The sequence below is a fragment of the Eublepharis macularius genome, chromosome 2 (assembly GCF_028583425.1).
Source record: "Eublepharis macularius isolate TG4126 chromosome 2, MPM_Emac_v1.0, whole genome shotgun sequence".
NCBI lineage: Eukaryota > Metazoa > Chordata > Lepidosauria > Squamata > Eublepharidae > Eublepharis > Eublepharis macularius.
In genome coordinates this window covers 230,241,785-230,262,067 of record NC_072791.1, presented here as the reverse complement: position 1 = coordinate 230,262,067, position 20,283 = coordinate 230,241,785, and the positions used below count along the sequence as shown (strand labels likewise).

The 20,283-nt window shown below is 51.5% G+C and overlaps 1 protein-coding gene across 3 annotated transcripts in view; it reads left to right on the top strand.

Moving 5' to 3' along the window:
* The first annotated feature begins 5,364 nt into the window (after positions 1–5,364).
* Positions 5,365–20,283, top strand: part of NRP2 (neuropilin 2) — a 254,599-nt gene continuing 239,680 nt past the window's right edge. For all 3 annotated transcript variants that reach the window (XM_054970181.1, XM_054970184.1, XM_054970183.1), the window contains exon 1: positions 5,365–5,807. In XM_054970181.1, the coding sequence (XP_054826156.1) occupies positions 5,735–5,807 (73 nt within the window). In that variant the 5' untranslated portion in view covers positions 5,365–5,734. The remainder of the gene's footprint in view (positions 5,808–20,283) is intronic.

Below are 20,283 nucleotides of genomic sequence, written 5' to 3'. Positions count from 1 at the left end.
CTCGCTAGGGTGTTAAGACTTTGAAAGAAAACCCAAATGAGATAGAAATGATTTTTTTTCCTCTATTTTTTAAAATGAATGTAATGTAATCTCTAGATTTCTCACTTTTCTCTATATTGAATTTGAGGTAGGGGCAAGGTCTTCGTTTTCATCTCTTGGAATGGCCCTAAGTAAGTTTGACATTATACAGTCTGTTAGACAGATGTAAAAGGACAAACGTGCATGTCCTTCTTATGCAGCGATTCTCACAACCAGGAAATGCAGTACAGTGCCTTTGCACAACTGCTTGAACCATTTCAGCGCATCTTCACAGCCTCAATGTATATTTTTGTTTGTTGACGTAAGGGTGATACTGAGAATCCACAATATTCTCACTCAGGATTCCGAGGTGAAGCTGAAATGTTTCCAGCCCTCTTAGACTCCTGACTGTGTGTGAAGTTGGGAAAACACACACACAACACACACACACACACACACACACACATCCAATCTTTTGTAAGAGTCCAGATGGGTAGCCGTGTCAGCCTCTACCAACAAACTAAAACAGGAGTCCCGTGGTCCTTTAAAGGCTAACATTTATTCCAGAACAAATACATTATAAATAGATCATGAAAGCTTATCCTAGAACAAATGTCTTTAAAGTGCGGCTGGACTTCTGTTCTGCTTCCCATCCTTTTTGACACGTGTGTTGCCACATTACCCAGATGACTAAGAAAGAAGTGCCTCCTCCTTCCTTCCTTTCCCATTGAGATTAATGATGATGTCTTTTTTGATATTGCCTCAATGAGAACAAACCAAAGTCTTAGTTTGGCAAAGATATCCCCCCCCCCACCTCCTCAATGTATATTTAGGAACAGTGTTCTCAGCGTGTGTGTGTGTGTGTGTGTGCACGCATGTGTGCATGTAGAGCATGCAACAGTAAATCAATGCCTGCTCTTATCGCAATGACAAACAAGTACACTGTTTTTAATTATGTGGATCGTTAGCATTAAATGCTGCATGTTTACCTTTCCCTTGGAAAGTCAAAGTGACTGATAGCCCGCTCAGGTGGGCTCATGTATGGGTTATTGCTGAGGTCATTTCAAAGACAGCCCGGAATGTGATACATCTGTGGATCATTCTCACCTTTGGGGCATGGCACACCATTCCTAAACATGTAAACGGATTCTCCACCTCAGCTGGCTTTTCATACACGCCTGCTTCTTCTCAGTGAAGCTACTGGTATATTAACCTCTTTTGCAGAGATGGTTTCTATTTGGCCACCAGACGTTTGGTAGAAGGCCACACAAGACAGGGTCTTGGATCAATTGGCACTGGGGTTGTGATCTTCCCACAGGATGTCTGCTTTGATCCTTTCCCGATGGGGGTTTAGGTGTCAGGTTAAGGCATTGGTTTTTAGAAGGGTTTTGGGGAGCCCCCGTTAAGTGTTTCCTGGCTGCTGCTCATTTCTGTTGCTTGACAAGTCTGTACATTATATCGATGTATCTAACTCTTGATGTGGCCCTACCTGTTACCTCTGGATATTTAAATCCAGAGAGAGGAGCCATGGATGGACAAGATAGATTTTTCTGCAAAGCCACAGATTTGTTTTAAAAAGCCTTGAAATCTTAAAAAAAAAACCAAATAAAATTGGGAGGGGTTTTAGCCCTCCAATGATAAAAAGAGTGTAGCTTTAAGAAACACATGCTCTCAGTGGCTGTTACTAGGCAACTGCAATATTATTGTCAGCCTCCAAGCCTTGGTTTCTGTCAGTAAACGGCAGGGAAAGGAGGGTAGGGTCCTTTCCAGGGCTGCTGTGCTTTTGAGGGAGGACTCATTGGGGCCAGGTCCAGCAACAATCACTGGGCAACTTGATATCACATGACTTGCATGGCTCACCCTCACTGTTCAACAGCCACCCCGGAATTCAGTATGGTCTAGTGGCTATAGTTTTAGACTAGGATCCAGGAAGCCCAAGTTTGGATGCTCAGTCTGCCATGGAAGCACACCTTGGGCCACTTTCACATTCTCAAATTATGCCATAGGGTTGTTGTGAGGATAAAAGAGGAGAATGATGTGAGCTGCTTTGGGTCCCCACTGTAGAGAAGGGTGGGGTATAAATGAAGTAAATAAATAAATAGAAGTGGAGACCCACAAGGACTTGCCAGAGACTTCTCATTTTCCCCTCCCCCACAATGTCTTCTTTCCCTTCCCTGTCCCCATAGTCTCCCCCTTCCCTGCTTCCTTTTCTCCTGCTCACCCACCTTTTCCTGCCTCCCTGTATTCACCTTTTCCCCTCTCCCTCAGCAGCCTGCCTCCTATGGTCCAATTGTGTGGTGCCAGCTGAACCAGGCCCAGTTGTGTGGGGGGGGGACCCACAAGAGCTTGATGGGAGCATCTAGATCCCGCCATCTTCTTTCCCTTCTCTTTTCATGCTTCCTTCTCTCCACCTCGCCCAACTCTGTCTGCCCCGTCTTCGCCTTTCCCACTCTCCCCAGCAGGCTCTCCCCTATGGTCCACTTGCATGGTGCCAGCTGAGCCCATGTGAGGAACCTGCAAGGAGTTGCTGGGGGAGGCTTCCCCCCCCCCGCCCACCTCCCCTTCCCCACACTATTCCCTCTTCACCTCCTCCTGGCAGCCTCCATGCGCTCACTTTCCCTACACCCTTCTCCTTCAAACCCACCAGTCACCTTTTATCTGCCCCTCCATCTTCACCTATAATTCTTAGTTTATTTCATGTATACGGCCTTTCTCCCCAATGGGAACTCAAAGCAGCTTACATAATTTTCCCTGCCTCCATATTACCCTCAAAACAACCCTGAGAAGTAGATTACGCTGAGTATGTGTGACTGGATCAAAGTCACCCAGTGAATTTTCACAGCAAAGTGGTGATTTGAACCTGGGTCTCCTGAATCCTGCTCTGAAAATTCTAACCACTACACTGGCTTTTGTTGGGGGGGGGGGCTGCTGTTGAACAGTAGCAAGCAGCCAGACCTCAGGAGTCATGCAACTCATGTGATATCAAGTTGGCGGGTGGTTGTTTTTCAGTTGGCCCCAATGAGTCCTCCCTCAAAGGCCAAACAGCCCCAGACACCAAGCCTGGAATACTGGCTGAACTTTTATGGTTGCCAAGCAACAGCCACTGCGGGCATCTAGTTAAAGCTACAGGTGCTCCTTGTATCACTTTGGGTTTTTACCCCATGTATATATATATTTTTTAGATTTCATATTTTTCTGTAAACCTGGCGCATTTTTCATGGGTGTAGAAGATATGTGTGTCTAAAGATGGGGGGGGGGGTCAGATAAAATGTGGGTAGGAAGGAGGGAAAGTTAAGGATATAGGGATTGCCAGGAAGAGGGAAAAGACAGGGAGAAATGAGGTGCCCTACACAACCCCTTGTGAGTTCCCCACGATGCAACAGGTCCTGGCTTGGCAGCCAGCACTGCACAACTCAGCCAGACTTTTCCCAGGGAGGGGCTGCCAGGGACAGAGAAAGAGGGAAAACTGAGTGGGGAGGAAGAAGCTAGTTTGGCTGGTGTGCGGGAAGAGGTTAAGGCAGCAGAAAAAGGGGAGAGGCTATGGGGACTTTCAGGAAAGGGAAAGAACGGGGTAGTGGAAATGAGCCACCCTCCACAATTCCTTGTGGGTCCTGTGCTTGTATTTATAGCGATTGGCTTTGCACTTCTTTATTTGTACTTTTAGCGCTGAAGATTTTAATTGTGATGATGTTTCCAATCTAGGTTTCTGTTAGCAGACTCAGTTAAAGGGAAAGGCTGGAGATAAGTATTTTAAAGAAATAAATTATCGTTAAGAGCTAGTGCTGGGGCTTTCTAGGACGGTGGGCTGCCTGCAGGGATACTTCTGGTTTCCAGGCCAGACAGCAGTTAACAGAACTCCTTGCAGTGATGCGCACAGCATTTGTTCGGCTCCTTTAAGGTGTTGGTTGTATGCACAAGCACACCAATAGCTCACTAGACCAGTCCACCACAAGCAAGAACCAGCGTGGTTTAGTGGTTAGAATGCCAGACTAGGTTCAGATCCCCACTCCATCTTGAAAGCCTGCTGGATGAACTTGGGGCCATCACACACTCTCGGCCTGGTCTACTTCACAGGGTGGCTGTGAGGATAATATGGAAGAAAGGAAAACAATGTCTGTAACCCCTCTTGAGTCTCCGGGGGTGGGGGGTGGGGGTGGGGAATGGGGCATAAATAAATCAGACAAATAAATAAGCGCTTTTGAAGCCAATTGAAACCGAGAAGCATCGAAACTGTGCGTAACAATCATGTGACCAGCTTGGCTTTGGTCAGATCTTTCGGCCACTTCTGGTGCAGTGGCATGTGCGGAGGCTTGTAGTGCCTCCTCTGGTGGAGGCTGAACCCATGCCAAACCCTTTGCTCATTGGTTTTGAAAATGGTGTTGCAGGTTTCAAAAATCAGCATGGCAAGGTGTGTTAAATGCTAGGGTTCACTGTCCCCCCATGTCGCTCCCCCACACTTGGTGCACGCAGCATTTCCATGTCAGGGGTTTTTATGAGAAGCAGCCTCTGAGCCCCACTGGGTTTGATCAACCAGGCTTCTCAGGAAATGTTGTTAGGAACATGTGACATGGGAACAAATAGAAACCAGAGGCCTTTCTTCCTTGGTGGAAGTATGTCAGCTTCCCAGTGACACAGAGCGCATTATCAGGCAGCCTCTTGCCTCATCGCCCCCCCCCCCCCCGCCCATTAAAGCCCGGGTCTTCTTGGCTGTCACCTTCAGCGCATCTTGGCATGCTTGGGTCGCATCCCGGAGCCGGTGTGTGTGTGTGGGGGGGGGGGGGGTTCTCGACTGCCTCTGGCAAGTTTGAAGGAAACCCTCCTCGGGGTGTTACCGCAGACAGGGCGCCTCCTCGGCGGCGGCGGCGGGCAGCTCCGGGCCGTGCTTTCCCGTTCCGGAGGAAGCCGCGGGAGCTCGGCGGGGGCGCCCCTCCCCTCCCCTGGCGCGCGCCTGCTCTTGCGCGTGTCTCTGGCACACGTCTGCACGCGGAGACCCGCCGCCAGGAGCGCCCAGCCGGGGATGCCCGCAGGAGGCGGCGGCGAGCGCGCGCGAGGACCTGTTGCAGGCGCCGAGGGCCGGGCCGGGCCCTCCGGCGAAGGAGCGCGCGGGCTGCGGCCGGGGCTGAGCCGGGAGCGGCGGCGCTGCGTTGCGTTGCGCGGCCGCCTCTCCCCGCCTGCGCCGCCGCCGCCGCCGCCCGTGCGAGTGGCGGCGAGAGGCAGCTCGAAGGGGCGGGCCCTGGGCGAGCGTGTAATCGGAGAGCTCTGCCTTGCGCGCTGACATCCACATGCCGCTCCGCCTGAAAAGGCTGCGAGGGAGCCGCCGGGGAGCAAAGGCGGCTGAGAAGGCGCCGGTAACGCAACGCAGCGCAGCGCACCGCCGGCAGGAGCGACAGGCGGGCAGGCAGGCAGGCAGGCAAGCAGGCGACGGCCGCGGACGAGGAGCGGCGCAGCAGCCCGGCCCCCCTCCCGCCTGCAGCCCGCCGCGCCACACGCGCAACTGAGCGGCCGCCCTCCGCCTCGCCACCGCCGCTCCGCCGGCCCCGGGCCATGCCGGGGCGGCCAGCGAGGGATGCCTCCGCCGCCGCCGTGAGCGGGACGCCGCCGTGAGCAGCCCGAGCGCGCCCCGCCTGCCGCGGACCGCGGAGTTTCCCCGCCGGGGCCGGAGTCCGGAAGCCCCGTGGAGGGCGGCGCAGCGTAGCGGGCTCGCCCGGGCCGCGAAATGGATACCGTCGCTGGCCTTGCGGGATTTGTTCTCCTCTGCTTGGCCGGATCCGGCGCCCTGGGGCAAGCAGGTAAGGCCAGCCCGCCGGCGGAGCTCCGCGCCGCGCCTCCCTTCTTCAGGGGCAACTTTTGCGCCGGCGGCGTTGCGCGGGAGGCGGGGAGCAGCGGTGGTTTTGCTGCGCGGCCGCCGCGTCTGGAATAAACCCGAGGCTTGGAAATTCTCCGGCGCTGCCTCGCCTGCCCCCAACTTTTCTTGGCGCCGTTGGAGGTTTGGCGGCGGGCGGCGCGATCCTAAGCGGGGCTCCTGCAGCCTCGGGCCGTCGAGAGCCGCGGGCTCGGAGCGGGGTGACTCTCCCTGGGATCGCGCGGCTAAGCGAAGACGGCTCTGCCCTGCGCTCCGACGCCCACACGCCGCTCTGCCGGAAAAGGCTGCGAGGAGGTCGGCGGCCGTGATGGGCTCTGAGGTGCTTCTGGACCCGAACCTGGCTGGCAGCCCAGCGGCCCGCACAGCCGTTTCCAAAGGGGAAGGGGGGACACCCCGCGCTCCGCGACGCGCTGCCCCGGGGCGACCGGGCAGGGGTTGGCGCGCAGCCCGCTCCCGCCTGGCCTCCGGCCGGCTGCGCTCTCGCTGGGGCCTGCCTGTACAGAGCGGCAGAGATGCCGCGATGAGCGCCCCGGCCGCCACCCGCGAGGCGGCTTCCTCGCCGCGCGCTTAGGAAACTTTTCCTGGCGGAACTCGCCCGCCGCGCGGAGGACGGACGCGGGGCCGCGATCACGGCGATGCGTCGAATCCCGGCCGGCGATGCTCGCCCCGACTCTCGTTCGCGAAGGCGGCTGGAGCTGGGGCCCGTTGGCGGGCGACCAGGCGCACCAAACCCGCCGCCTGGCGTGCCTCGGCCGGCTCCGCGGGGAAACGCCGCGCCGGGAGGAGAATGCGTCGCCCGGCGATTCCTGCGGCTCGAGGCGGGTGGAAGCGGCGCGGCACCCCCTGCGGACCTCCTGCAGCCGAAGTCCTGCGGAAGCGACGCGCTTGGGCCGGAGTCTCTGCGGGGTTCGCGCTGCGAGTGTGCTGCGCGGTGCTGCCTTTACTCGCGGACGGGGCCGAAGACCTTGCCGGGCCGCCTCGTGGCTGCCGGCGAAGCGCCCTTTTCCTGGTGCGGCAACCCAGGCTGCCGGCTGCTCGTGGGGAGGTGTGGAGACAAGAGCGCCTCTGAGCGCGTGCAGAGCTCCTCCGCCTCCCGGGGAGGCACCCGAGTCGCCCCTCTGGGGCAGAAGGAGACGGCCGAGGGGTCTTGGAGCGACTGACGATGGCCTGGCGGGAAGCAGAGGCGCAAGGGTTGCCAGTCTCCAGGTGGCGGCTGGAGACTCCCCAGCGTTACCACTGAACTCCAGACCAGGGACACCAGTTCCCGTGTGTGTGTGTGGGGGGGGGGGGTGGCTGCGTTGTGCCCCGCTGAGGAATAAATGAAAGGCTCTCCGCCCCAGCCTCCAGGAGTTTCCGAACCGGGAGCTGGCAACCAGCAGGGCGCCCTTCCTAGGGCTGCTTTGGCCAAAGGAGGCGCCGGGGAGCCTGGCCGGGCTGCGGCCCCGCAGTCCAAGCCGGAGCCCTTCCCTGCGCTTGGCTGCTGGGGCGCGGCACGTGGCGCCGCTCCCTGCCCGGGCTCGACGAGCCTGGCTTTGGGGCCGAGGCCGCCTCCGGGTTGGGCTCTCCGTGCCCGGGGCGAGCCAAGCCAATCCAATCCAAGGGCCTCCCGCCTCGGGGCTCTCGTCGGGCGGGTCCAGGCCGCCTTGCTTCGGGCTTCCTCCCGCGAGCCTCGGCCTTCGCCCTCGCCCGCTCTCCTCTTGCCCCCGTGCCCGGCCGGCTGCAGACGCGCCTTCGCTGCCCAAGCCCGCTGCTCCGGCCACTGCAAGGAGCCCGGCAGAAGTGCGCGCCTGGCTCGGGGAAGCCAGGCGCGGGGCCGGGAAAGGCTGCGGATCCCGAGCGGCCGTGGAGGGACCCCGGCCGGGGCGCTGGAGGCTCGGCTCGGCCCGGCCGGGCTCTTAACGGGCAGGGCGAAGCCCCGGCGGCGATGGCGGAGCAGGAGCGCCCGCGGGCGGAATCCGGAGCCATGCGGGCGCTGCTCCTGGCTCGGGGCGGGGGATCAGGGCGGCGGCGGAGAGCCTGGAGCGGAGCCCGGCTCGTCCCCGACCCTTTGGCGGCGGCGCCTTGCCGCAGAGGCGACTGCAGCCCCCGCAGCAGCCTCTGCGCCGACCCCGGGCGCGGGGGCGGGCGGGCGGAGGCGCGGCTTCGGGGAGAGCCGCGGCCCTCCGAGCAGCCCTTGCGGCGCAGGCCGAGCGGCTCTGGAGCGAGCAGCGGCGCCGCAGCAGGGCAGCTTCCCCGGCCGCCCCGCGCGATGGGAAGCTCGGCGCGGGCAGCGGCCTCCAAGGCGCCCCCGCGCGTCGGAAGGGGCCGCCCGGTTGTTCTCCTCCTGGGCTGGGGCTTTCTGGGGGTCCCGGAATTACCCGGAGCCGATCTCCAGGCTGCGGAGATGGGGGAGGCAGGAGAAAGGGACGCCCCTCGCCAAACCCCGCCCTCTTCAGGCCCCACCCCTCAATCGCCAGGAATTTCCCGCCCTGGAGCTGGCACCCATGAGTTTAGCCCCGTTCAGGGCAGCAGGCAGCAGAGGTGGGGGCGCCTCTGTTCACCTTACTTGGGAAAGACACCTGTGCCCGTTGGATGCTAAAAGCTCTTTAGCGGTGAGGTTGAGGCCAGGCTGGCTGGCAAAAACCATCTGGAGCAGATTTATTATGCTAGTTTTGTGTGGGGGGGTGCGCACCTGTTTGTGGCGCTTGACGGTCTCGATTTGGGGGAGGGGAGAGGGAGGGGCTGAGAAGGTGCTGGTTTCCTTGCTGAGGACTGGGGGAGGACACCTGGGCCTCCCCGGTGCTGTGGCGCTGTGAAGGAGAAGCCAGGGAGAGCGCCTTGCAGCCGGCTGTCTTGGGAGTCCTTGTGCGCAGGGAGGATTTTTTGCTGGCGGTGTGGTGCATGGAGGGAGCGCTGCAGCACATGATGTAACTTTTTCAGATCCCTCCGGGGATTTCCTATACTGTTAAATTCTAACTAAGGCTTGATGCAAACCAAATGGCATTGTTAACTGAGTTAGGAGAGGTGTAAATCAGGTGACTTGGCTTTTGGCCAGCAGTAATCTGGTGGAACTACAACTTTGCTTTTTCCCCACCTTGCACGTGGGCCAAAGCACAGCCCTGGAAGACGAGATTCCAGAGAGCTGCCTGCCGGTGCCTTCCCCAAGGGGGGGGAGGAGGGCTGTCTGTTTGCAGCGAAGAACAATCTCTTTTTACCACTTGGCATTGATTTGCTTGGGCCACTGAAGCAGAAATGAAACCCAGGCAATCTATAAAAATTCTATTAAGACAAAGATTACCCACCCAAACAAAATACAAGTACAGAGGCAAGACAAAACAGACCCCTGGTCTGCTCCCAAGCGGTTCCATTCGTGGGACTGAGGTGGAACATGGGAAGCTGCTTTAAGGGCCACCTCAGCGTGAAGAAAAAAAGGCGCACCCAGGGGAATGTTCCTCAGGCTGTGGGATAACATACATTGATGGCTGAAACTACCCACAGCTTTCCTGTTTGGCGTTTTAAGACTTTAGAAAGCCTGCCTTTCATTTGTTTTCAGGTTAAGTGTCTCGTCCTCAAGTTTCAAAATTGGAATCTGTTGGCAAACCAAAGCCAAAGGCCTAGAAACACGGATGTAAATAAAAGAAGAAAAGCCCACCGTCATGAGGTCCTGAAATTCTCAAGATATGCAAATCCCAAGATTTTTTCAAGGGCTGGCACACGTTTATTCTGTTTGAAATTTCGGAAGGAGGATACTGCAGCACAGCGCCACATGTCCACTCACTGGAGTTTAGCATCTGTTGTGTTCATGAAAATGATACGTAAATTGCATTAATGACACGTAACAACAGCATGCAAATGAGCTGCAGCTCTGCAGGCTAGTGATGTATTGCCGGCTTGCTTGCTTGGCAGTACTGCTGCAAGGAAAGGAAGGGCTGCATTAGAAACTGGGGAGGGGAGGTGTCTTGCAGGGGGAGACATTTGGGGATTGGGACTGTTCCCAATCTCCCAGCTCCCTGAGGAACAGTCGCAGTTGCAAATGAACCCCCCCTGCCCCTTGTTGCTTTTCCCACATGCGGAGGAAATTGTGGCTAATGCTTCATTTCAGCTGATTGATTTCTCCTTAATAACAGCATAAAGTTAATAGAGGAGAGAAGAGCTGTAATTAAGCCGTATAGTCCCAACTGCTTGACTTGCTTTGATTGAATCTCTGCTCTTTACAAATATAATCAAAGAGGCCTGAAACTTGTTTTGGATCAAAAAAACCAACAACAACGAGTTAACAGTAAAGAGGAGAGAGAAAAAGAACCAGTTGTACCCAAATGTGATGTAGCACTCTTTGTCTTCAACACCAGTGTACTTGTCCCATACTATATATATATGGGGGGGGGTGCGTTGTCCTTTAACACTCCTTGATCATCCCACTAAAGCAGGACTAACAAGTGGCATGTCAGCCCTGTTGAATTCAGTGGATCCAGTCGGATTAATTACGCCCCCCCCCCGTCCAGTTCTGTATTTAAAATAACTGTTCTGGAGTGCTAACTGTAAGTAAAAGAGAGTGAGGAAAGAGCATGTGTTCTCGGGTGTACACAAGCAAATGTGAGCGCTTACACTCAGGGGACAACCACTTAAGAAGCAAATCTGCTATCAGTGGAAGTTTCTTGTGCTGTAATTTGAGTTCAGCGTTCATTGAAAGGCACCTGACTGGGAGCCGCAGAAAGCAAAGTCAATCCACCCCCCCCACCCCTGCAGCAGAAGTAAGCAGCGGCTTTCTTCTTGTGCCCCCGTCCTGACCCAGGCAGACCACAGCTGAGGGAGGGGGTGTGGAGTTTTCTCTCTGGCTGTTCTCTTCTGCTCTGCCCTTTTGGCTTGGTCTCCCAATTAGTTCTTGTAATTTAGAGGAAAGACATCTGCTGGTTTAAGCTTCAGGTACAGCGTGTGAGAAACTCCCATGTTGCATGCAGGGCCTATGGACAACTTCAGCTTCTGGAGATCAAAAGTTCCTTTGTCTATAAAAGTGGAAAACTGTATGTTAAGTCCAAAGGGAGAATTAGGAGAAGTACATTCATCAGGGAGAATTGGGAGAAATAGTCCTTCTATTGCACGTCTTGAACGAAAGCTGCCTAGCAGCTCAACCCCATCAAATTTAACGATGTTGCATCAAAATTCCGTTGTATGTATGGTTCTTCCAATACTGCTAAACCAGTCTGAGAGAGCAAGCTTATGCAGGTTTACACAGCATCGTACTACTGTGTCATGGGGCTTACTCCCAGGAAAGTGTTCTTAGGATTTCAGTGTGCGTATCCAAGATTGAACGTTTCCCCAGTGTTTGAGTTATTGTGTCCTCAGAAATCCCAAACATAGAGTAATGGAGGTGTGAGGTTTAGAAACGTTTGACTCCTAAGAAGGGCCAGAAGTTGACAAGCTGTTAGTAACAACTCCCCCTGAAGACCAAATGAGTTACTTCATAATTCTGAGAACTCAAAATATATACAGAGGGAAACTTTCATCTCCTTTGAAGAGTGTCCCTTGGGTCTGCTCTCATCCAGTCCAACACTCTACAGTTAAGCAACATTTATAAGCACAACATGTTACTGCATGCTAAACTCAGCATACTTTACAAAAACGAATGTAAACATTCCCAGCGAATGTACCTCATGTAGTTTTGCCAAGTGCCACTGCCTCACTGTGGCAATGAGAGAACAGTTACATTTAAAATAAATGGAGAAACCCAGAGGAAAGATTCCTTGCTTCCGTTGCTGCTGGCGCAGCGGGTGTAAAATGGGGAGGGAAAATTCTTGGGGGAGCCTTTCTGATAGTGACTGTGGCAAAGGGCCGGGGCCGGGGTTGCAAACATACATGCTTGGAAGCAGGGCTTTTTTTCAGCAGGAACGCGGGGGAACGGAGTTCCGGAACCTCTTGAAAATGGTCACATGGCCGGTGGCCCCGCCCCCTGATCTCCAGACAGAGGGGAGTTTAGAGTGCCCTCCGTGCCGCTTGGCAGCACAGACGGCAATCTCAACTCCCCTCTGCCTGGAGATCAGGGGGCGGGGCCACCGGCCATGTGACCATTTTCTCCGAGGGCAACCCACTGAGTTCCACCACCTCTTTCCCCAGAAAAAAAGCCCTGCTTGGAAGTAACTTCTATTGAAATCAGTGAGGATTTCTTAGGGGTAAAATGTGTTTAGGCCTTTATGCCATGGATCTTTAAGGTGATGTTTTCTCTGAAATAAGTCTCAACATCTTCAGTGGAGCAGAGCTTACTGTTAAATAAATGGGTTTAATGACTGCGGCCTTTGGGCTCTATGAGCTCCGAGATCAGCATACGTCTGCTTCACAGCCCTGTTGATTGTGCCGTCCATTCCCTTGGTGTGGATTTTCTTTGCCAAGAATTGATGCTGTTTTGGGTAGAAGCATTTTTTTAGCAAAAGAGCTGCCAAAAAGTCTGGAAAGCACCTTTGTTCCCAGAGCCTTTCTGTTGTGCTCTCTCTGATCTGTTGTGATTAAAGTTAGTGCTGGTTTTAATCGAGACTTTAAAAAAATGTGTTCTGTATTAACTTTTTTGAAAAGGTAGGTTGTTAGCCACTTAAGCAGGGGGTATACACCATAAACAATTTTTTGAAAAGCTTGTTTCATTGGGCTGTGTTTTGGGGTGCTTATTTTATTCCCAGAGACTTTTTTCTGTCAGACTTTCTTGACTATTCAGCTGTGCTGCCGGTGTTGTGACACTGTCCTGTGATCGCTTTGCTGCCTTGCGGGATTAAAACCCCCAAATGAGGCCTGCTGCTGCGAAGTGAACCATTCTGTAGGCAGCTGTGAGGGTTGATTTGACCACTGGTCTCTCGTCTTAGGGTTGCCAGCTCCAGGAGGGGAAATTCCTGGAGATTTGGGGGGGGGGTGGAGCCTGGAGTGAGCAGGGTTTGGGGAGGGACCTGTGTGTGCTGTCACACCATAGAGCCCCCCTTCCAAAGCAGCCATTTTCTCCAAGGGAACTGATCTTTACCGCCTGGAGATCAGTTGTAATTCCAGGAGATCTCCAGCTACCACCTGGAGGTTGGCAAACATGTCTAGCCTTGACTAATCAGCTCTCCAAAGCTTGAGAGTCCTAGACAGCAAAAGGATCTCAAAACTACCTCACTCTCCATTTGTTTGGAGAATTAGGCTTGAATCAGGAGAAAGAGTTGCCACCTCTGGGTTACGAAATTCCTGGAGATTTAAGGGGTGGAGCCTGGAGATGGTGGAGTTTGGGGAGAAGAGGGACTTCAGCTAGCTATAATGCCATGGAGTCCCCCTTCCAAGGCAGCCATTTTCTCCAGGGGGACTGATCCCTGTCACCTGGAGATCAGTTGTAATTCTGGGAGATCTCCAGCCACCACCGGGCAGATGGCAAACCTATCAGGAGACCTTTAAACCTATGATTTGGCCTCCAGCCCAGCCAGGCCATTGATCTGGGTTGCAGAGAAAAATAACCTGGGCAAAACAGAGCCTTGGGGCCCTTCTTCAGTACCCCCCCCCATGCTCTCTGTAGACAGCATATACTGAAGTACATGCATTGTCAACATCAGTGTATTATGTAGTGTTTAATGATGACAAATGCATTAAAAAACCACAGATGCCAGTTCGGTAGACAGGAAAATGACTTCTTATTTGTCTCTGCAAGCCGTGGCCCTGAAGAGCAAAGGTTGAATGGCTGCAATAGGATTGCTAGACCCATCTACTATCCTTAAGCAAAAGAGGCAGTATGTTAGGGCCACGGTTGTCTGCCTTGCCCTGCAGCGGTTTGGTCCCCTTGCCTCCCCCACTTGCCTCTTGGCTTTTTACAGAGTGGAGGGCATAACCTGTTGAGGCCATGAGGCTGCTGAGACTAATGTGGTAGGGGCATATCAGGAATATAAGAATGGACAAGCCATGCTGACGTGGCGTGCACCTGCCCTCCCCCCTTCTCCTCAGAGTTCGGGGTAGCAATGCCTCCGTCTTCCCTTCGCTGCTGCGCTCTGCTAGGCCAGCAGTCCGGAAAGCATTATGTTATTTTTGCATGGCATTGCTGAGACTTGGTTGAATGAGACGTCAATTTTAGTGCTTATCCATTTGGCAGCTCCTATAAGGAGGCTTACGATCTTTTTTTAAATTTGCAAGTTCAGTTTAATGGGAGTAATTGGAACAGTCTGAAGGTCATCTGTTTCCAAAATACGGGGAGGACATTTGTTGAGTTAATCAAAATTGTGCCTACAACTGTACCTTTTGCAGCCGGTAAACTCATTCATTTTAAAGACAGAGAGAGAGTAATCGGTGACTGATATTTGGGAAGAGAACAGAAGAGGAATAGATAAATTTGCCTCACTCTGATAACTGCTGTTTGTTTATGCTAGGTTTGTGGTGTGGAATGATGACCGACTAAAATATCACAAAGCAGTGGCTGCCAGTTCCCCTGACCTTTTTTTAAAAAAAATCAGGTTGGATGTTAAGTCCCAGGAAGGTGGAAGGAGAAGAGGTGTTCCAGGGCATGTTGGAAGAGTCAAAGGTCTGCAGTTTGTAGCTTGCATAAAATGTTGCTGACACAATTAGATTGCAGGGGGATGGACGCAAAATTGACTTCAATCTTAGAGGTTCTTGGAATGAAGAAACAAACAGAAAAATCTCTCTCACTTTGAGAATATAAATTCCAGCTATGAACCTTTCTCCCCCCTTAATATCCAACTTGATGAAGAAATTCTCAGGAGCTTAAAATCTTATGATTATTTTGGTTGGTTTTAATAAAAAAAAAGTATAAGATTAAAGTAGTTTCAATAGCAACAACAACAACAACAACAACATTCAGTTATATACCGCCCTTCAGGAAAACACCCACTCAGAGTAGTTTACAAAGTACATTATTATTTATTATCCCCACCACAACAATCACCCTGCGAGGTGTGTGGGGCTGAGAGAGCTCTGAGAGAGCTGTGACTGATCCAAGGTCACCCAGCTGGCTTCAAGTGGAGGAGGGGGGAATCAAGCCCAGTTCTCCAGATTAGAGTCCTGCCGCTCTCAACCTCTACACCAAACTGGCTCTTCAAGTGGGTAGCTGTGCTGGTCTGCAGGGGGCCAAGATTTGGGACTGGTAGCACCTTAAAGACCAACTAGATTTCCTGGTCATGAACTTTTGAGAGTCAAAGAGCTTTCTCTGACAAAGAGAGTTGTGTTCTCGAAAACTTACGCTACAGTAAAGTTGGTTAGTCTTAAAGGTGCTACTGGACTCTTTACTATTTTGCAACTACAGGCCGCGCAGGCCACAGCGGTTAACAGGGCTAACTCTGCCGGATCAAAGAGCTTTGACTCTCAAAAGTGTGTACTCTGGAAATCTCATTGGACTTTAAGGTGCTACTGGATCTGAATACTGGAGTAAGCCAAGGTGGTGACCTACAGATGTTCCCTCTCAGTAATGGGATGTGTTGTGCCTCCGTTTGCTGGGAGTAAATCATATTGGGGTAATGATTAGAGTCTGTGTAAGGCACATTGTGATGGTCACAGGAAATGGAATTGCTTGGTTATGCTCCTAATTCTAAAAGAGTACTTTTCAAGGGATACAGTTCAGATGTTCTGTTGTGACTTGTAGTCTAGTCGTTAGCTGTGGAACGGTAAAAGTGTATGAGAAAATGGTTTTTCCTCATCAACAACAGTCACTCACTTGAGTGTCATATCCCTCTCTGCCTCTGCCCAGCTCTGGTTAATTTGGAAAAAAAAATGGATCCAGTGTCGAATCTGGTAATTAAATTTCAGTCCTGTTTACGGCGTTAGGACCTGTCATCAAAGGAAGAAGCATGATATCAGAGATACAGTAGTACGACTTCACAGCATAATCCGGCAAATGATAAAGATAAATTGTGACAAGGAGGAAACCCTGACTTCACCACAGATGGCTTTGGTAATTAGCAAAGAAGAGTAAGGGGGAAAAAAAAAACATGCTAGCGGTAGATAGATTTATGTCAAAATCTGGCATGTTTGAAAGCTTTTCCCCATTATGAAAGTCTCTCTCATCTCCCTAAAGGAATGTAAGATGAGGTGGGGGGAGTTTTAAATAGACAATAATATGATAATCGACAAAAGGAGGGGGTGGGGATGCCGCCTTCGAGATGTCTATATAAAGTGTCTTTTATATATATATAAAAGGTGTCTTTTATATATATATATATATGAAAAAAACTGGAGGAGGTAAACAGTGTAGCTGCCAATTTGTAGGCAGCAAGCAAATGTTAAGATAACAGTTTAAGGTGGTGGGTGGGAGCCCAAGGGTCAATCAGATGCCTGGACGACTGAGTCTTTTACTCGTCGCCAAGGGAGGTGGAAGAAGCAAGCAAGAGGAAAAAGAGAGCGTTTCATGTGACCGTGGCCCAAAGCAATGCAGATATTGTTGATGCAACTCTGAGCAATGTGTGCTCATAAAGGCTTCGAAATGTTTTGCGAAGAGCTAGTATTTTTAGACATGACTTCAGTAAATCTAGCAGAATGTATTGCGGTACAGGGGGAGGCCTGCGGCAAAACATTTTGTACACACTTGCTGGTTTTGTTTGAGGATTCTGAAGTTCTGTTTTTGAAGTGAATTCAGCTCTTACTGGAAACAAGGAAGTGGACAGCTGTCACAAACATCATTAAAACATCCGAGCTTGCCTTTAATTAAAAATCCTAATCCCTTAGTGGGTCAGTGGCATTTGCTTTGCTAACTTCTCTGGCCTCAAGTTGGGAGATCTGCAGTAACCAGCAGATGCTGTTCCCCAGCGGGCTTTGAACGTCGGCTTAACCATCCTTGGACACTTCTGATGTTATCCTTTGTCTGGGCTTGTCCTTCTGCTGCTCAGAAAGATCATTCACTCTTGAATGCCTGAAGAGTAGCTGTATCGGGACTATGCACAGTGTAGCTGTTATAAACGCAACAGGGTATTATCCAGCCAAAACAAAATACTTGGAAAACTCACTGATTTCAGTTTAAAAAATAGAAACAGAATTATAGAAACATAGAACGGAAAGGGGTCGCAAGGGTCATCTAGTCCAACCCCCTGTACAATGCAGGAAATTCCCAGCTACTCCCCATCCCCCCAGTGGCCCCTGTTTAATGCCAGTCGAAAAGCCTCCAGGATCCCTGCCCAATTTTCCTGGAGGAAAAATCCTTCCTGGCCCCAAAGTGGTGATTGGCATTACCCTGGGCACATAGAAAAGGGGCACGAGAGCCACGGTGGCTCCTCCCGTTTTGCTCTCAGTCTCACAATATGCCTAAATCCATGCATGCTTACATAGTTTCCCACAATGCTGTGTATTGTGGGCTTTGTGCAATGGAACTTACCTGCTTCCCCCTCCTGCTGCAGCCCGCCGAGACCTCCCAGAAAGTTTGTTCCTGCATGGGGGGAGGGGAGAGTGATTTTGCACAGGGAGAAAAATGTGGGTCCATACTTGGAGGGGAAGTTTGTTGGGAATCGTCACCCCCTCTCCTATTAATGGAAATGCTGTTATGTCAGAAGAACCGTGTGGTTGGGTACATGCCAATGAATTCAAAAGTGCTTCACTTTGACTGGGTTATGTACCAATTTCTTAAGGAGAGTACAAACAAGTGTAACGTGGGGAAAATAGCACATGCGTATTACACAAGGAAGGTGCCATATTCTCTGACCAGCGTTTTACCAAAGGAGTATTTTTTAGAGGAAATTTTAACACCTCCGTGCACAATTGCGAAGCCCAGCACACAGAGGGGTGCCCTGGGCCTCACCTTCCCTGTTTCCTGCCCCCCCATGCCCCTGAATGATGTTCACACACATTTTAAGACGTGAATTAACTCTAATGTCTTAGAACAAGAAGGTGACACCACTAATAGCTATCAGTGATAAATCAATCTAGTTAGGAGTAAGCGATGTATGTAAAGAAGCCAATGGCAATTTCAGGGAACGCTCAACCTTCTTTCAGTTCCCATTCATGTATTATTTTCTTCTTTAGATGTTGAGTTGTTTTCTTAAGATTCTGTTCAGACACAAGATCTCTGAGACAGATGTCTGTGAAAGTGGTTCTGTGACAAGATCCCTGCGAAAAAATCACTGCACCGAAGTTGAACCTGCTCTGATTCCTTGGAACCCTTCCTGTTGTTGGGAACTTACGTGGCCGAACCGTGTACAGCGCTCTGTGAAACGTAAATTCGTGTTATTTCCTGATGCTGTTTCCCACCTCTGGTTATGTGATAAAGCAACTAGTTGACTCCAGAGAATCTCCTGTGGAGCGATACTCTTATTCTTCTTCTACAGATAGGAACCAGGTTCTAAGTGTTGAAACAGGCAACGGTCAAGATGTGGGGGGAGATCTGTAATTTGACCCAACATTTAATTTTTTAAAAATTATAAGCAGCAAAGGGGCTTGATTGGATCAGCATGGATTGCTTAGTTTTACCAGTTCACCCCACACTATCAGCCCTCAGAGAAAAATAATACTGGGGGAAAAGAGTTAACTCCCCCCCCATTTAACCCTGTTGCCAAGTGGACTTGGCTGAGCGGCGCGGAGGGCACTCTAAACTCCCCTCTGTCTGGAGATCGGGGCGGGGCCACCAGCCATGTGACCATTTTCAAGAGGTTCCAGAACACCGTTCCCCCGCGTTCCAGCTGACAAAAAGCCCTGCCTCCACTATACCCTCACAACAACCCTGTAAGGTAGGTTTGGCAGAGTTTGCGACTGGCTGGTAACCCAGCAAGTTCCCATGGCAGATTGAGGATATGAACCTGAATTTCCTAGATCCTAGTCCAACACTCTAAGCACTACTCCATGTTGCCATGGTCATAGCGAACCCATGGCATTTTACTCAGAAATGTTTATTGGCTCCCTGTTCGCTTCTGGGCACAAGCCAAAGTACTGACTTTTAAACATTTACATTATTTATATTAGTGGGTGTTATGTAGTCCTGAAGGGCGGTGTATAAATCGATTGTTGCAATTGCTATTATGGTCTGCCTTTCTCACTGAGACTCAAGGTGTACTTGAAATACAGTCAACAAGAAGGGGCATCCAATAAACAGCGCAATAGGATTTGGATTGTAAAACTTGAGCCAACCTGAAATCTAAAATGGAGCTGAAACAAACCTGACAACGAAGCACCAGCATTTAAACGTGACACGTTAACCGATTGCACACCTTGTATGGAAAACCTGGGGAAGACCCACATAGGGTTGCCAGCCTCCAGGTGGTGGCTGGAGAGCTCCCGGAATTACAACTGATCTCCAGGTGACAGGGATCAGTTCCCCTGGAGGAAATGGCTGCTTTGGAGGGGGGACTGTAGGGTATTATACCATTCTGAGGCCCCTCCCCCAACCCCACCCTCTCCAGGCTCCACCCCCAAAATCTCCAGGAATTTCCCAACCTGGACCTGGCAACCTGGTGTGTTCTCTGTTGCTCTTTTGTTTCTTTTTTTGGTGTTAGGCAAAATCTGTCCATTGCATCTGGGTTTTAGCCATACTTGTTTTTGTGCATTTTGATTTCCTCCCCTGTATCCATTTCTTATTATTTCCCAGACCTTGGAAATCTGACTGGTGTGATGTTCCTGGTTTATATTGGCATTTTAATATATTTTATGAGGAGCCCCGTGGTGCAGAGTGGTAAGCTGCAGTACTGCAGCCCAAGCTCTGCTCATGACCTGAGTTGGATCCCGGCAGAAGCCGGGTTCAGGTAGCCTGCTCAAGGTTGATGTCACTTCCAGTTTTATGCCAGACACTGTGCATTGGCACGATGCTGAAGAGATTGCCCCCCTGTTCTTCCACTGGGGTGCCAGCTACAGGTGGCAACCTTATTCTCCCTGCTGTCTCTCAGCCTTCCATCCTTCCGAGGTCGGCAAAATGAGTACCCAGTTTCCTGGGGGTAAAGTGTAGATGACTGGGGAAGGCAATGGCAAACCACCCCGTAACAAAAGTCTGCCAAGAAAACGTCATGATGTGACTCCCCCCATGGGTCAGTAATGACTCGGTGCTTGCACAGGGCACTACCTTTACCTTATGGCTTGTTTTATTTGGAGATTCATAAGCTGCCTTGGATCCCAAACAGAGAGAAAGGTGGCATAGAATTTAAAAAATAATGAATTATAGAACAGTTCCAGATATTGTATCATTTTGTGCTGTTGGACTCCTGTGTAGGGCCATGGGGCTGTGTTTAGGAAGCAAACAACTCCTGTTTTTCTGTATCTAGGTTTTGCCAAAAAGCCAGCTTTCTTTCTATACCTCAAAACAACAGCAGTCCGTGCACACAAGAAAAAACAGAATGTATGAAGAATTTGGTTTGGTTTCCTAAGGATTCCAGAGCCTTCAAATTCCAGGACGCAGCGGCCTTGTACTGCCCAATAGCCTTAGAGGAGAAAGCATCCTTCATATGCTTTAGGAAGCTGTCTGCTTCAGATAAGGCTGAGATCCCATCCTGTGGGACCCTCCATAGTAT